An 18,690-nucleotide genomic window follows, 5' to 3' on the forward strand; every position below is an offset into this window, starting at 1 on the left:
ATGTATGCTATGTAGCTTACTAACCAGACCTCCCCAAAGCAGCTGACGAGGACAGAAAAGCAGGCTCCAAGTGGTTTTCTTGAACATCTACTTTCTCATTCAAACCCATCTCACTTATGGCCAAGCACACTGCTTTCATTGTATATACAGACAGGACAGGAGGCTTTTACCCCCTTGGCTCTGTAGTCTCCATAGCCAAGTCTCATCAATTCATATTATGTCACTCTCACATTAATCTTCCAGATATTCTACCTAAGGAAATCCATCCGAAACAAGTAATCCCTTACAGTACTACTGGCGTTGAAGACAGATTGAACACAGATTCCAGCATTTCTGCTACCAATCAGTCCACTTTGTTGGTTTACCTTGGATTACTGATATTTGAGATTTAATGAACACCAACATTTACTATTTCATGCAGAAACTTTTGCCTAAGAAGTTGATGTCACTTTAATATGGAGGAGTTAACAATCCAAAACACAGCCAATTGAATTGGCTGCATGGCCATTATAAATACTCAGATTTAAGAGCACTATTTCTTAAGTTCTATTAACCTACTGAAGATCAAATGGCTTCTTTTAAACATTCAGTTCTGTAGGTGGTACAGAAACATTCATTTGTTATCATACAGAGAGGTTTTACTGAATAGAAGCATTCATTCAGCTACACCGATACAATTTTGCATAAGAGGACAGCAACTGAGACTTTTTGGAAACAGAAAAAAAGATTCCAATGTTATCTCCTGTTCATACCTCCCTTTCTTTATTTGTTTCTTTAGACAAACCTCTAATTTGTCTAGTTTCTTGACTACATTCTTTGCCTTTATTTAGCGTGTTGTATATATCGTTGATTCATCACATGAATCCATGAGTTCTGACAACCAGTTTCCTAATATTACAGTACCTCTTTTACAGTGTCATAAATTAAATGCACATATTATTTTACTAATCACAGTCATGTACATTAATGCCTGTTCCTGGATTCTATTTCTTTGCCACATTCCAGCATGATCAGTAAAAGGAAACCTAGATGGGGCTATGCAGACAGGTATTCTTGATGGCTTCCATTTAAATGGGGGGAAGGATTGGCTGTGTATTTTTCCCCATTTATGGGAGAAAGTAAGCAGGCTGCGATTTGAGATGTGTGGGGCAAAGCCCAGATACTGGGATCAACATATGTGGAATGAAAGAAAAGTCCCCCTCAAGTGTGACCCCAATTATTGCCAGCTTTCTTGCTTACTTTACCTTGAAACAAGTAGATCAGTGAGACTGACCATGTACAAAACTTGTCTGTACAAAATCTGGCCCTCGCCATAGACACTGGGTTCACCAGAGCTTGTGCCAAGGGCACGTACTTGCTTTTCTCTTTAAATGGAAGCCATTTACTTGGACTACCACAGGACTGCCCACCTCTGATGTAGTTCTGTGATGCTGAGACAACCATCAAACTCTCCTCTGGTTGACAGTACCTAGAAATGACATCTGCTGGTATTGTTTGTGGACCAACCCCAAAGTGGAAACAAGGTCAAGGAGACTCATATTAGGAGCAGGGAGAATGGCCAGTATGTTACAGTGATGGACAGAAACATTCAAAAGGAGAATGCAGAAGTTGGGAGAAGACAGGTGTAGATGGTCTGATGAAAAGGGACAACTCCTTCCTACCACTGGCATCTCCAAACTATCCAGGGAATCTACAGAGGGCCTGGAAGAGGTAGTGCTCCTTCCTGGGAGGGAACATGGAGGAAATTGTAAGTCCCCACCATGCATCCCTGTGGGGAAGTCAAGAAGAGAAGGGCTGCTGGAGAATGGGGGGAAGGATTGCCTGTGTACAGCCATATGAATACAATGGCCCTTACCTAGCTGTTCATCCCACCTCTGGCTTTCTTGATCTGTCTAGATAGTTATGAATCAAGCCATGCCTCTTCCCTATCAAAGTAGAATGCATTGGCAGAAAAGAAAGTGCTGTGCCTAGAGACTATTGTTGTAAGATTGCAGTTTTCAAACTTTTTACTTTCAGGGAGTCATTACCATATTGTTTAATTTCCCATGGAACCCCCCACATACTGCAGAGGATTCTGTAGCATGCACTCAGTTCTTGCAAGGTATTGGCCAGGTCTAAGGGGGATCACTCTTTCTCCCTGTAAGAGGGGTGGACAACCAACAGATCTCCAGATGGTGTTGGGGTCCCTCCTCCCTTCATCCATGGCCATTGGCCATGCTGGGTGGGGTGGATGAGAGCTGAAGTCAAACAACATCTGGAGGGCCACATGTTGCGTGCCAGATAACACACCCAAATCTATAAAACACCTAGTACTCCCCTATAGCTGCACACACCAAGGGAAGATTAGCAGTGGTGGTCAAACTGTCTTTCAGAAAAGTTTTCTGCCACTACAGATTTTCTCACTGATAAAACCCCACTAAATTTCCATGGAGCCCCAGAATTCCTAGAGTTAAAACCACTGTTTTAGGGGAAATCTGCCCCCATCCCAGACTACATATGGCAGAACAAACAAACAGACCTGGTTTGCATGATCACCACAGCCCACCATGGCTTATTAGCCATGGTGGGTTGCAATGTCAGGTTGGCAAGCCAAGCGCCTGCTGCAGTGGCTTCTTGTTACATGTGAACCTAGTGAGGGTGGGTTGCTGGAGTGGTTGATAAGCCACCCAGAACCCATGGGCTGTTTTAAGTTTGTGGACAGCTTGTCAACCACCTCAACAAACCATCTCTCTGGGTTCACAAGTAATGAGAAGCTATGGTACACCCTTGAATATTCAAAATGGCCACCGCAATGAGAAAAAGGGAACTCCACCAACAGTGACTTCTTGTTATGTGCGAACCAGGCCAGTATCTTTGCTCCCAGTTCCTGTAACATTTGCTCCCAGTTCCCATCATAACAGCCATTTCATGAGTGTACTTTTTAAAATTATGAGTGTTGGGGGAGCAGAGGCCAAGCTTGAGAGGCCAGTATAATTATTTTGCATACTTTCCCACCTGCATAATGTCTGCGACCATATTATTCCTGTGTGTGATATCACTGTATGTATAACATACTCTTATTTTTAAATAATAAAAAGAGCAAAGAGACTACAAACCCTAACCATTTAAGCTGAAAGCTAATTTTTAATCACACAAAAAATATTTTATTAATCACATTTATTAATCTGCTAATGGTCGCAGCTCTACTATTTATCATTTGAAATAGTCACTGTTAGTCCCTTACCAATTCGAGTGATTTTATTGTAGGAAAGTTCAAGATTCCAGAGATTACTGCAGCCAAATAAACCATGAAGTGATGAAATATTATTTTTGTTCAGAATTAGAATGCAGAGATTTTGTAGATTCTCACAATTAATCATTTGAATATTGTTCTCCTGTAAAAAAATAGAAAATAAGCAAAAATGGTATACAAATCTTTTTTAAAAAATCCTTTCACTTTTGGATTGAAGAAAAATAATTTACAGCACAAGCCTATGTATGTATGTATACTCAGAACTAAGCCCCGCTGTGTTTAGTGAGATTTACTTCCAGGTAAGTGTGCTTACAATGATGACAGCCACAGTCTCCAATGTTCAACTAAATGGGTAAAAATCTATTAAAACCAGGCTGAATACTGTTGATACTCTTATAGAAATATGATATAGACACACCAATGTATGTTCCATTTAGAACTGCAAAGCTGTCATACTAAACATTCTTTTTCCATTAAAACGGTGATGGAACTATATTTCGGACTGCTACCAATGTTTTCAAGTTTATTTATAAAGACATAAACACATGCACACACGTATAAATACTGATTGCTAAAAAGTTAGCAGATAGTTCAATCTATCGAATTTCATTACTGCCTTTGTTTTGCTACTGCTGGACTATCATTTAGACTTTCAAGGAACCTCTGCTGCATAGAGGCTTATGTAAGCCCCACTGGAATGAATGGAGATTGCTTAGCAGCAGTATTTGGAGAGTCATACCTGGGGGAAATTTATGGTGTGTGAATCACAACCAGAGATTATGATCTTCAAATTAACTTCTTACGACTATTTTCTTCTAGCTCTGTCCAAAGCGCTGAGTTGGTACACACCAGTGTATTTGGTCCAGTTCAGGCAATAGGAAGATTTTAGTAATTATAGACAGGCCATGGAATCATGCATACATTCTCCCCACCCCTCCTTCCCCTTCGCAAACTCAAATCCCTTCTATCTAGTTGGCCATTTGATGTTTTAAATCAGGATTCTCCAGGTAAGTTTGAGAATATACCTGTAGATGTTGGTAACCAGAATTAGCACTACAGTTATATATAATACTGCTCTCTGTTAAAAGGGAACCGGTGGGGAGTGGGGAGGGTTGGGGATGATCTGATATGTTGTTGTTGTTCAGTCGTTCAGTCATGTCCGACTCTTCGTGACCCCATGGACCATAGCATGCCAGGCCTTCCTGTCCTGCACTCTCTCCCGGAGTGTGCTCAAGTTCATATTCATTGCATCGGTGATGCTATCTAGCCATCTCATCCTCTGCCGTCCCCTTCTCCTTTTGCCTTCAGTCTTTCCCAGCATCAGCCTCTTTCTAATGCCTGGTGCCAGTGTTACTTCTGAAATGGGCCTTTGTGTCCTTTATTCTCAGTTCAAATACCATAAGTGATGGGAGATTAGAAAGTCTAAATTTTAAGCTTCAAATTAGGGAACAGCACAGCTTTTTGAGCTGTGCACAAGCATGTTTTAAAAAAAATTTGCTACTACATATGTAATGTGCATATGCATACCTATATCCAAAAATACTGCATTTGAAGTAGGATGCAAAATAGTTTCCACTTTAATATAGAGTAAAATATGTGGTACCTCTACATCTATATACTTCAGATCTTTGCAGTTGCTGAGTCCTTCCAATGCAAGTAATCCACAACGTCTAAGACTTAAGAACTGAAGCCCTGGACACTGTGACAATGTGGAGAGGCTGCAGCCAGGCAAATCTTGAAAGGTAACTGTGGTGACCTATATGCAATCAATAAGAAAAGAATATATACACTCTAACAATATTTGACTTACTCTTGCATTGGTAATATATAAATTGCAGTTCCATACCACCCAATGTATCATCCCTAGCCACTCACAGAAAAGTTATGAAAAATCCAAAATCATAGTGGTGGCATGATGGGGGTGGGGGAAAACTATTTCTGACTCTCAACATACCACTACAGAAAACCACGAAACATATTACAGAATATCACATGACATATGAAGCTGCGTTATATCAGATCACTGGTCTATCTAATTTAGTATTTTCCTACAGTAGTCTTCAAATTTTGGGGTTCTGGATCCCACCTGCTTAATTTTTATCATACATTTGTTTGGTGGTAATGGCACCGTTGCAGTCCACCTTAGGTCAAACTGCAATCCTGTACCAGGTCCTGAACCACTAGCTGAAGACCGATAGTCTACACTGACTGTAGCTCCCCAGGGTTTCAGAGGGCAGTAGTGCACAGCCCTGCCTGTTGAGGATTAAACGTGGAACCTTCTGCACGGAAAGCTTGTGTCCTACCATTGAGCTATAGCCCCCGTCTCCAATGGTTCCAACTTTGAGCACCAGTGAGGTGCTTTCTGCCAACAATTGTTCTATGCTACAGTAACTCTCATCTTTCCCATACATGCAGCTTAGGTAAGCAGCATAAAGTCTCTTGGAGGCTTGGAAGGAAGTGCACTCCTCCCTTTTGCCTAACTGTGATAAGAGCATCCAGCTCTTATCTAACCCAGCTCTGAGAATCTCTGTACCATTGTGTAGTTTCAGCTGTGACTTGAACACAGCCTAACATACAGGAAGAAAGAACCTAGGCACATTTTTCTATGAAAGTCAGTAAATTATTCAAGTCTTGTTAGCTTGATGTTAGCGGTTCATTGCACACTTCCTCCAAGGGGAGAAATGTTAATTAAGTGCTAAGAGCCTTTGAATAGCCCACTTCACTTAAGTTCACTTAACTTCAGTCGTTAAGTCGTGTCCGACTCTTCGTGACCCCATGGACCATAGCATGCCAGGCCTTCCTGTCCTCCGCACTCTCCAGGAGCATGCTCAAGTTCATATTCATTTCATCGGTGATGCTATGTAGCCATCTCATCCTCTGCCGTCCCCTTCTCCTTTTGCCTTCCATCTTTCCCAGAATCAGGGTCTTTTCCAGGGAGTTTTCTCTTCGCATTAGGTGGCCAAAATATTTGAGCTTCAGCATCTGTCCTTCCAATGAGCAGTCAGGGTTGATTTCCTTTAGGATTGACTGATTTGACCTTCTTGCAGTCCAGGGGACTTGTAAGAGTCTTCTCCAGCACCACAGTTCGAAAGCATCAATTCTTCGGCACTCAGCCTTCCTTATAGTCTAGCTCTCACAGCCATACGTTACTACTGGGAAAACCACAGCTTTGATTATACGAACCTTTGTTGGCAAGGTGACGTCTCTGCTTCTTACTATGCTGTCTAGGTTTGCCATAGCTTTCCTCCCAAGGAGCAAGCGTCTTTTAATTTCATGGCTACAGTCACCGTCTGTGGGGATCTTGGAGCCCAAGAAAGTAAAATCTGTCACTGCTTCCATTTCTTCTTCTTCTATATGCCAGGAAGTGATGGGGCCAGATGCCATGATCTTTGTTTTTTTAATGTTGAGTTTCAAACCAGCTTTTGCACTCTCCACTTTCACCCTCAACAACAGGCTCTTTAGATCCATTTCTCTTTCTGCCATTAAGGTGGTATCGTCTGCGTATCTGAAGTTGTTGACAATTCTCCCTGCAATCTTAATTCCGACCTGTGATTCATCCAACCCGGCGTTTCTCATGATGTACTCTGCATATAAATTAAATAAGCAGGGCAACAATATACAGCTTTGTCGTACTCCTTTCCCAATTTTGAACCAATCGGTTGTTCCATGTCTGGTTCTTACTGTTGCTTCTTGACCCCTGTACAGGTTTCTCAGGAGACAGGTAAGGTGGTCTGGTACTCCCATCTCTTTAAGAACTGGCCACAGTTTGTTGTGATCCACACAATCAAAGGCTTTAGCATAGTCAATGAAGCAGAAATAGACATTTTTCTGGAATTCTCTTGCTTTCTCCATGATCCAGCGAATGTTGGCGATTTGATCTCTAGTTCCTCTGCCTCTTCAGAACCCAGCTTGTACTTCCGGTAGTTCTTGGTTCACATGCTGCTGAAGCCTAGCTTGTAGAATTTTGAGCATAACCTTGCTGGTATGTGAAATGAGCGCAATTGTGCGGTAGTTTGAACACTCTTTGGCGTTGCCTTTCTTTGGAATTGGAATGTAAACTGACCTTTTCCAGTCTTGTGGCCACTGTTGAGTGTTCCAAATTTGTTGGCATATTGAGTGCAGCACTTTGACAGCATCATCTTTTAGGATTTTAAATAGCTCAGCTGGAATACTGTCATCTCCGCTAGCTTTGTTGTTAGTAATGCTTCCTAAGGCCCACTTGACTTCACTCTCTAGGATGTCCGGCTCAAGTTCAGTGACCGCACTATCATGGCTATCAGGGACATTCAGATCTTTCCTGTATAGTTCTTCTGTGTATTCTTTCCACCTCTTCTTCATCTCATCTGCTTCTGTTAGGTCCCTGCCTTCTTTGTCCTTTATCATGCCCATCTTTGCACAAAACGTTCTTTTGAGATCTCCGATTTTCTTGAAAAGATCTCTAGTCTTTCCCATTCTATTGTTTTCCTCCATTTCTTTGCATTGTTCATTTAAGAAGGCCTTCTTGTCTCTCCTTGCTATTCTCTGGAACTCTGCATTCAGTTGGATATATCTTCCCCTTTCTCCCTTGCTTTTCACTTCCCTTCTTTCCTCAGCTACTTGTAAAGCCTCATCAGACAGCCACTTTGCTTTCTTGCATTTCTTTTTCTTTGGGATGGATTGAGTTACTGCATCCTGAACAATGATACAGACCTCCGTCCATAGTTCCTCAGGCACTCTATCCAGCAGGTCTAATCCCTGAAATCTATTCCTCACCTCCACTGTATATTCGTAAGAGATATGATTTAGGTCATACCTGAATGGTTTAGTGGTTTTCCCTACGTTCTTCAATTTAAGCTGGAATTTTGCAACAAGAAGCTCATGATCTGAGCCACAGTCAGCTCCAGGTCTCGTTTTTACTGACTGTATAGAGCTTCTGCATCTTTGGCTGCAAAGATGGAGAATATCTGATTTCGATATTCACCATCTGGTGATGTCCATGTGTAGAGTCGCCTCTTGTGCTGTTGGAAAAGAGTGTTTGCTATGATCAGCGTGTTCTCTTGGCAAAACCCTATGAGCCTTTGTCCTGCTTCATTTTGTACACCAAGGCCATGCTTGCCTGTTATCCCGGTTATGTCTTGACTTCCTACTTTGGCATTCCAATCTCCTATGATGTAGAGGGCATCTTTTTTTGGTGTTAGTTCTAGAAGGTGTTGTAGGTCTTCATAGAACCGATCAACCTCAGCTTCTTCGGCCTCAGTGGTTGGGGCACAGACTTGAATTACTGTGATGTTGAATGGTTTGCCTTGGATTCGTACTGAGATCATTCTATCGTTTTTGAGATTGTACCCCAGTACTGCTTTTCCCACCCTTTTGCTGACGATGAGTGCTGCTCCATTTCTTCTAAGGGATTCTTGCCCACAGTAGTAGATACAATGGTCACCTGAATTAAATTTGCCCATGCCTGTCCATTTTAGTTCACTGATTCCCAAGATGTCGATGTTCAATCTTCCATCTCATGTTTGACCACCTCCAGCTTACCTTGATTCATTGAGCTTACATTCCAGGTTCCTAAACAATATTGTTCTTTACAGCATCGGATTTTCTTTTCACCACCAGACACATCCACAGCTGAGTGTCCTTTCGGCTTTGGCCCAGCCGCTTCACCCTTTCTGGCGCTACTTGGAAATTCCCTCTGCTCTTCCCCAGTAGTATATTGGACACCTTCCAACCTGAGGGGCTCATCTTCCGGCGTCATCTCTTTCAGCCTTGTGATACGTTCCATGGGGTTTTCTTGGCAAGAATACTGGAGTGGGTTGTCATTTCCTTCTCCAGTGCACCACATTTTGTCAGAACTCTCCACCATGACCTGTCTGTCTTGGGTGGCCCTGCACGGCATAGCTTATGGCTTCACTGAGTTACGCTAGCCCCTTCGCCACAACAAGGCAGTGATCCATGAAGCCCACTATACACAGACACAAATAATATTCACAAGATAATACTTACATGACAGCTTTTACATTCTTGCATTTACTTACGTGTTCTAGAGCATTCCAAGGGCCAGCCTGAATTATCATGGCAGCACTCAGTGGAGGCATCAGGCCAGTTGAACATTTCCGTGGTCTGCTTCTTTCAATCATTTTCTTCCTCTGATGTTCTCTATAAACTCTAGACCAGGATTTACAAGTTTTCATCCACACTAATCTCTTTTCTTCAATAGAATCAGAAAATGAGACCGGTTGTTCAAAAAAATTGACTGAGTCTTCACCTTTGGCCCAGCAATGAGTGACTTCCTTATGAATTTCTTTTAGAGTTAGCTCTATTTTATTATTTGCAGATGCGTAAGAGCCATCTATCTGTCCAGTGTCTCCAGAATCTAACTGAACGTCCATGTAATTGCTACGTATGCTGCTTTCTTGATGAACTACTGTAATAGTTTCAATATTGAGAGCATTTATGTTACTATTTCTCTGAAATTCTGCAGTTGCCAAACAATGATCTTTTGCATCACAGTCTACTGATTTTTCTTTATTTATCTCATTAAGATGTTCTTCCTTTCCAGATTTCAGTTTTCCATCTTCATTTCCTCCAGTGTCATACCATACGTTCTCATGCATCATTCCATGTTTTTCATCATGTTTCTCTTCCTCATACTTTATCTCCTGTGTTTGTTTATTCTGTTCCTTTTCCGCAATTAGTTTTATTTTTTCATTGTTATCTTCCCCTTGTTCTTTCACCTCTTTGATTTCTTCTTCTTTATTTGCTATTTCTAAAGCTGTACCTGTGTTTTGGACCCCTATGTCCCTTTTTATTTTGTCAGTTGTATCTTCTTTTGCTTTTTCTCTTTCTTGTTCCTTCTTAGCCATCTGTATTTCTTTATCTATATTTTTGGAGTCCATTTCCTTTTCTATCACAAATTTTAGTTTGCCTTTTTCTTCCCCATTCATTTCTTCCAATGTTAGTTGTTCTCGCTGAAGCCTCATAATTTCTTTCTTCTTTTCATATTCTTCATGCCGCTTCATCTTTTCTGCATGTTCTTCCCTCTCTTTCTCTTCTCTTCTCTTCCTTTCTTTGTCCTCTTGTTCCTTCTTCTCTAGAGCCCACCTATTCCATCTTTCCTGCTTTTCTTTCATTTCCCTTTCCATTGTTTCTTGTAATTCTCTTTTCCTTTTTAGGTCTGCTCTCCATTGTTTCAAGACAGGAGCACATTTTTTGTACACCACAAATGCTCTAAATGTAGCTTGGATTTTTACAGCTGCCATATTCTGCTGTTCTTTCCACTGTTGTCTTTCCATGGCTTGCTGTTCTTCAAAGGCCCTTTTTTCTTCTTCTATTTGTATGTGTAAGTTGTTAATCAATTCCTAAACCCAAACAAGAAAGTGCTTTTGTAAAAAATATCAGGTATATAACTTGCAAAGATATACCACACAAATTGACATTAATATTTGCAAATTAACTATTCTAAAATAGGCAGGGAAGCAAGGAGGAGCATATCACTGGCAAATCTACTCTAAATGTGTAAATACCCCCATTTTTTGTGTTCCAAGTTTTGTGGACAAATGTTTGTTCATATATAAACATTTTCCATTTACTGGTCAATATATTGGTGTTTTATGGGCTAGTATTCGTGAAACTTTTATAACTGTACGAATACAAGTCACTATCCATAATAACAGGATTTGGTCAGCCACACAGAGGAGTGTCACTTAAGTAGAAGGAGACTGTTGGCAGACTGGTGTTCTCGTCTCTTCCCTGCTCTCAACTGCTTCTTTGGATTTGAACTCTCCTCTGGCTTTCACTTAGAGAGTCACATGTTCCCTTAGCTAAATGCTTTGGATTAGGTTGATCTTATTAGCGTTGATCCTATCCTGCCTTGATCATGCCTTCACCTTCTTTTAGATTCAGCCCAGTTCTTAATGTGAGGGAGTGGGAGAAGTAGGATACTTTTTAAAAAGAGAGACTTGTGCTGCCAAAGAGCCAGTGGTATAGCTTCACCCAGGCCAACATGTAACACTGATGCAATTGCATTAAAGTGTAGCCCTATTCAAGCATTCCTAAAGTGGGCATAGGTAACACATGAGGAGACTGTGCTAGCCCTGCCTCCTGTGTTGTCACATTCATCACCCCTCTACTCATGGAGGGCAGCTGTCTGAAGAAGAGAACTTCCTGTATCCATGCAGGCTCTCCACATGATTAAGTGTGCTGATTTTCCACCATTCTTAATCACATGGAGAACTTTCAGAGATAGAGGAGAGTCTCCAATTCAGTCGTCGTTCACCAGTAAAGGGTGACAACAGAGGGGGCGGGGCTAACATGATCCCTTCTCGCATGTTACCTATAGCCACTTTAGGTATGGCTGAATGGGACTACCATGTGATGCAAATGCAACAGTGTTGCCTGTTTGCCTGGGTAAAGCTATAGGGTTAATGATGGGAATGTTTCTCCAAAAAGGGCTAGGGCTAGGCTACAGATATAGCTCTCTCCCTTTTGAAAGAAATCCCACTGATGTTATGCTAGGCAGCTGTAATAGGCACTGTAATATGTACAGTAGTCTAGAATCCGACAGTCCTGGTTGCCAGACACACCCTTTTGCAGGTAAGAAAGGAGTTTTTTTAAAGTCAGCTTACTACTTGTCACTCATATGATTTCCTCTAGCCTGTAACTAATCAAATACTGGAAAACAACTTAAACGGATAGAGACTAAAACTTATAAACCATTCATTCTAGAGTAGTCCTATTAATGTGACTGCTACATATTGGGCTTAGATGCTTCTTCTTCCCCTCAGTTATTCCAAATCAATCTCTGAGCTTCCTGATTCATAACATATGATAATTTGTTTATCAAGCAAACTAGGCAAACTTTGATTCATGTAAACCAGTTTGCCCCCAAACCAGAATTGGAAACTATGGCTTGGAGTGAGTTTCAAATTCTGATTGGCATGGTTTCCACAAACCATAGTTTGCTCAATTCTGATGTAATGGCAAACTATAGTTTGCTACAGACCAGGAAGTCTGGGAGGGAACTGGAACATATGAGAGGAAGAGGGTGTTTATGAGCCCAAGGCACAGTCCCAACATCCAAACTATGGTTTGGGCATTACATGTACTTCCCAGAGAGGCTTGCCTGGTGCCTACCTTGTGGTCTTTTCAGTGCCAGATGAAGGTTTTTTCCCCTAGGCATTTTCATATTTTGGTTTCTGTTTCAGATCTGGTACTGTATTTTAAATCTTTCCACTGATATTTGGTTCTATTTGGTTATTATTTTTTATACTGTAGTTTTAAACTTTTATATTGTATTTGATCATCTTATATTTGATGGTTTTAATTGTTGCGAACCTCCCAGAAAGCGTTGGCTATTGGGTAGTATAGAAATAAATAAAGAAATAAATAAATGTGAATTGAATCACTATGCAGATTGCAGCATTATTTTTCCATAAACTACAATGCCAGCATTTCACATTTAACATAAATACTTTTCAGCATTCCTATATGTTGTTTTCCGGGCCAAATTCAAGGTGTTGGTTTTGACCTTCAAAACCCTATATGGTTCTGGCCCAACCTATCTTAAGGAGTTCCTTGGATGGCCTTCTCTCTGTCCCATCAGCCAGAACAGCTAGACTGGTGGGGACGAGGGAGAGGGCCTTCTCTGTGGTGGCCCCCACTCTGTGGAACTCCCTCCCTAGGGAACTATACCATTGTTGTTGTTGATTCGGTCAGTCGCTTCCGACTCTTTGTGACTTCATGGACCAGCCCACGCCAGAGCTTCCTGTCGGCTGTCGCCACCCCCAGCTCCACCAAGGTCGAGTCCGTCACCTCCAGAATATCATCCATCCATCTTGCCCCTGGTTGGGCCCTCTTCCTTTTGCCCTCCACTTTCCCTAGCATCAGCATCTTCTCCAGGGTATCCTGTCTTCTCCTGATGTGGCCAAAGTACTTCAGTTTTGCCTTTAATATCATTCCCTCAAGTGAGCAGTCTGGCTTTATTTCCTGGAGTATGGACTGGTTTAATCTTCTTGCAGTCCAAGGCACTTTCAGAATTTTCCTCCAGCACCACAGTTCAAAAGCATCTATCTTCCTTTAATGAGCTTCCGCCGGGCATTAAAAACGTGGTTGTTCAGGCAGGCATTTGGGGCCGGTTAGGGTATTTTTAGAAATATGGTGTTTTTACTGTAGAATTTTACTGTTTTAAATTGTTCTATTATATACTTTGTACACCGGCCAGACAGGCGATTAATAAAGAAAGAAAGAAAGAAAGAAAGAAAGAAAGAAAGAAAGAAAGAAAGAAAGTTACCTTGTGGTGTCTCAGTTGTTCTTTCCAAGCCTCCTCCTCTTTCAGCAGTTCCTCTTCCATCATAGCCTGTTGTTGCTGTACAAAACACAGAACTTTGTTGTTATCCCCTTAATGAACTGTAGTAACATGAATAATATTATGGTCTAAGCAGTAATTCTAGTAGATCAATACATTATGCAGTCCTACTACAATAAAAATGTTTTTATTCACACTGATTTCAGTGGGAGAGATAAGCACAACTTTTACCTCCAGAGAATCATTCTGGTCCTTTGGATGTTGGTGCTTTTGTTGTTATATTTTTATGCACTACCAAAGCTAAATAAGATCCTTTTTGTACCCTGGTTTCTGCAATATGACTGTCCCCCAGTATGACACATCTTAAATACATCACCATCAGCTAGGTTATTGGTGACAAGCATTTAAGTATAAATCGATAACTAACATATTTAGGAAGATCATGTCATCTCTTTAAGTAGCATCTAGTTTAGCTACAGATAATCTGTCTATGTTACATTAGCATATATACCAACACCATCCATGCACAAGAAGGAGGTATCAATAGGTTCAAGAGAACCTCAAGGTTTGCGGAAGTACAAACAATATCTAGAAAAACACCAACCCCAAAACAGCCAATGTGGACAGCGCATGCTCAGTAGTCACAGAATGCTGAATGACTGCTGAGGAAAGAAAACTGGATGGGTGGGGGAATTGACTGGAGACTGAACTATCCTCAACACAAGCACTCCAGACTAAAACATTTTGTTGCATTATCCACTTGTTATGCTATACTTTGCATAATTTGACCCAGAGGCATTAAGATGCTTCCATTATTAACACTAAAATATTACCGCATGAAACATTTCTAACTTCATCCGTTCAGCCTCCAGTTCCTCCTGACGTAGTTGTCTCCTTTTCTCCTCCTCCTCACTTTGTGTTTCTTCCATATTCCTCTTAGCTTTCAGCTGCTTTATTCGTTCATGTTCAAGTTCTTTTTGCTTTTCCACCCAAAGCTCATATTCTTGCTTGCATCGTTCTTCAACTTCTCGAAAAGAAAAGCTAATGATGGCGTCACCATCATCTAGAAGAATGCACACATGTAAATTTGGTAGCACTGAAAATATTTTTCCCAATAAAATTGTGGCCAGCTCATGGAAGTTTTAAGGAATTTGTACCATTCTATAAAATCTAAAAAAAGAGTATGGTCATTTCTCTCTGGAATAATCTAGTTTAACATTCTGCACTAAGGCAGGATGCTTCATTAGTCTAAATATAGCCTGTGTCATGTATTGTACAGTACATCACAAACACTGAAAGTAATTGCAGCCCTGTGACTAACAACATTTGCTCAGAGACCTGGGCTCAAACCTCACCCAAGTCATGAATAAGGTTTTTGGTAAATCATTGCCTTTCAGCCTTCACCATAATCAATCAATCCCTTCCTAGTGGAAATAAATGGCATAGGAATTGCAAAGCACTTTGCAATGTTATTAGAAGCACAAAACAAGAAAGACCAAGGTAAACCATGTCACAGATGTTGAGATGTTTAAATTATTATTATTTAATAATAATCTAAATATTATTATTAAAATGAATAGATTGCAAATAATTTGTCATGGGTATTCTGGGAAACAAAGTCAAACACACATTGTTTTATTTAATAAGAAACTGCAATTTTTTCTATACAGTACAGACAACCAATCTTACATGAGTGGAACAGTTGATTAAGACCCCACATACATCACTTGGTGGGAGGTGCAGTACTTTCCGTTCCAACAACTCTGCATCTCCTTGGGGGTAATACAGTGGGATAATTTAGCATCAGCTTTATTTTTCTGCACTATCAAACCACTGCAGGAAAGTGTATCATGCCAAGCCCACAGTAGCCTAGACAGATACAGTATATGGCCAGACTTCCTGTCTTTATTCTGCAGGTTGGGAAGTAGATTGGGACCAAGCAACATATCCTCTTCTACAAAATACTTAAGGCTACTTGTACATACAACACTATCACACTCACTAATGGCTGGAAGTTACAGCTGCACCTTATTTAGAGGGCCTAAAATTTAGATCCAATGCAGCTTTGTCAGAAGTTAATTTCACTGCGTTTAATAGGAACCTCTCAGTAAGTGATCATAAGATTGCAATTTAAATAGCATTTACACGTTATAATCACGTGGAAGATTCTCCTTATCAAAACATGGGATTTGAACAGTGTTCCTGATCTTATAAATATGCACCTTCCACTCATTTTTTCCAGAGTTACAGATACAGAAGCATCATCCACCTGCAGCATCCCTAAATATGGTTAACATTCTAATAAAGTTGTGTTTGTTTGTTTAAAAAGGCAGAATACATTTTTGCTTCTTAGCATCTCACTTACAACCCGGCCCTAATTCTTACTCAGACATTCCACTGAAATCAAGCCCCATTGCTTCCAAGTAACCATGCTTCAGATTAGGTCTGAGCCAAACATTATTCCACTAACGTATTCAATGCAAAATTAGCACTTTGGCTGGTGGGGGAAAATATTTCACAGAAGAAGAAAAAAACTTAAATATACATTTTCTATAACTCTTTATGGCTTTTCACATCCATTGTTACTTATTCATTTGTATGATTTATATCCCACCTATCTACCAAAAAATGGCACTCAAGGAAGCTTACAAAAACAATTTAAAATAGATTAGGATGATAAAAAAATACAAGTAAACATAATTATAGAATAAAACAGCACCTAACCCACAGACCCATTTACAGGCCAAAGGCCTTCTTAATTAAAGTGGTTTTTGCCTGCAAGCAGGACAGCAGAGAAGGAAGTGAACCTAGCTTCCCTTTGGAGGGAGTTCCACGATCTGGGAGTGGCCACTGAAAAGGCCCTCTCTCATGTTGCCACCAAACATGTCTCTGATGGTAGCAGTCTCAAAAGAAGGGCCTCTCAAGGAATCGTAAGGACTAGGCAGGCTCATAAGGAAGAAGCAGCCCAGTCCCAAGCCATATAGGGCTTTATAGGTCCTAACCAGCACTTTGAATTCTGCCCAGAAACAGACCGGTAGCCAGTGAAGCTGCTGTAACAAAGGAGTTGCGTGCTTCCTGTAAATGGCCCCCATCAACAGCCTGGCAGCAGCATTCTGGACCAGTTGAAGTCTGAACAGTTTTCAACCAGTTACAACCATTGTTGTTGCTGTAAGCCATTTCTTTAAAAAATGTCTTCATTATGTGATTCCAGCTAATCAGGGATCATGTTATTTGAGTAATAACATCATGCCACTACATAATCAATCACATCTGGCCATGTGAGGATGTTACTGATGGAAAATGATGCCAACTCACAGTAAAGGCGATGAGGACGGTACTGCCTTTAGTCTGAACTGACTTGTCCTTAGTGATGCCCATTCATCATGATAGCCTGTGTGAAAACTACTATGCTAGTTTATGAAAAAAACTAACTGAAAAAAGAGGCACTTCCCAGTACTTGCAAAAACTGATTTAGGGAGCAATCCCATGTCCCCTAGACAATGTCTGGGGGATAGGATTTTTTGGTTTCTGGGCTCAAGGTAAGAACCTGGACTCTGACCTTGGAGCCCAGAAACTGCACTCCCCACCCCTGCCCAGCCAGCACAGTTCTCTCTGCGCCACCTACATCTCCATGCTCAGAAGTGGAGTGCAGAGACAGGTAGAACGGGGCAGTCATAGGGAGAGGAGGAGACTGTGGAACCTGCACTACGCAGCTTCCTATTCGTTGTGTGCCCTTCCCCCTCCCGCTCTGAAGCTCCCCAGCTAGACAGGTGAAACTGCCTGTCTACCCATAAATGCAGGGCAACTGGAGCACAGAGGCGAGGATTGCCTCTGTGCTCCAGCTGCCCTGCATTGGATAGTCATCAGTCTCCATGTTCGGGGGCTGACAACTATCTCCATAGGATTGCGTCCGTAGTGTTCCTTCATTTCAGCTTAACACTAACTAGGACTGAAGCACTTACTTCTGAGTACACATGATTAGGGCTGGGTTGCAAATTTGTTTACCTGCCAAAGAATATACATCAGCAATTTCACTGGAGGGAATGTCTCCACTGCCATTGGGCTCAGTGATATTTTCAGAAGCCTCACTCATCTGTTGTTCCTCATGTTCTATTTCAGATAACACCTGAACAGCAACAAATAACTTCATGTTAATGTAGTTGAGCTTGGAGCTATTACACTTGAACAACAGCTAGTATACAGTCAGAGCCAGAAATATGGGAACAAGGATAACTGTTTTGGCAGTTGGCCTCTGTACACCACCACATTGAAGTTGAAAGGAAACACACCCAGATGGGAGTGAAGTCAGGACTTTCAGCTGTAATTCAACGGGTTTGACAAAAGTGGGGCACTAACCATTCAGGAAGTACCGCCAGTGGCATTCACACACACACACATCGCTGGTGGCTCATAAATAATGGAACGAATGGCTGACAAGCAGCTGCATGGCCAGGTGTGGCCTGTTTCCTGGGTACCCCATGACCAATCAAGCAGATAAAAGGCCTGGAGGTGATTCTGAGTGTTACATTTGCATTTGGTAGCTGTTCACTGGAACTCCCAACATGAGCCCCAAAGAGGTGTCCATGCGAGTGAAGGAGGCCATCATTAGGCTGAGGAAACACCATAAACCCATCAGAGAGAGAGCAAAAACAGTGGGAGTGGCCAACACAACAGTTTGGAACTTCCTGAAAAAGAAGGAATTAACTGGCAAGCTCAGCAACAGCAGAAGGCCTGGAAGACCACGGAAGACCATGGTGAAGAGGAACACTTTCACAACATCTAGCCAGGTCAAGAACGCTCTTGAGGAGGTATGTCATTGTCAACATCTACAGTCAAGAGACGGCTTTATAAATATAAATACAGAGGCTTCACAACAAGGTGCAAACCACTGGTAACGCTCAAGAACAGAAAGGCCAGATTAGCCTTTGCCAGCAAACACCTAAAAAAAGCCTGCCCAGTTATGGAATAAGATTCTTTGGACTGATGAAACCAAGATTAACTTATACCAGAATGATGGGAAGAGAAAAGTATGGAGAAGGAAAGGAACAGCTTTCCAAAGCATACCACATCATCTGTCAAACATGGTGGAGGCAGTGTTATGGCATGGGCATGTATGGCTGCCAATGGAACCGGGTCACTGGTGTTTATTGATGACCTGACTGCTGATAAAAGCAGC

General features: G+C 41.4%; 1 protein-coding gene across 1 annotated transcript in view; it reads right to left on the minus strand.

Moving 5' to 3' along the window:
- Window positions 1–18,690, minus strand: part of LRRIQ1 (leucine rich repeats and IQ motif containing 1) — a 156,586-nt gene that overhangs the window by 127,960 nt on the left and 9,936 nt on the right. Inside the window, exons 5-10 of the mRNA XM_084811788.1 lie at window positions 17,520–17,640; window positions 14,348–14,577; window positions 13,500–13,574; window positions 9,247–10,569; window positions 4,836–4,988; window positions 3,224–3,374 (exon numbers count right to left, since the gene is read on the minus strand). Coding sequence (XP_084667914.1) covers window positions 3,224–3,374; window positions 4,836–4,988; window positions 9,247–10,569; window positions 13,500–13,574; window positions 14,348–14,577; window positions 17,520–17,640 — 2,053 coding nt within the window. The remainder of the gene's footprint in view (window positions 1–3,223; window positions 3,375–4,835; window positions 4,989–9,246; window positions 10,570–13,499; window positions 13,575–14,347; window positions 14,578–17,519; window positions 17,641–18,690) is intronic.

The sequence above is a fragment of the Heloderma suspectum genome, chromosome 7 (assembly GCF_057233095.1).
Source record: "Heloderma suspectum isolate Gila_16-S chromosome 7, 16-S_ref, whole genome shotgun sequence".
NCBI classification, from domain to species: domain Eukaryota; kingdom Metazoa; phylum Chordata; class Lepidosauria; order Squamata; family Helodermatidae; genus Heloderma; species Heloderma suspectum.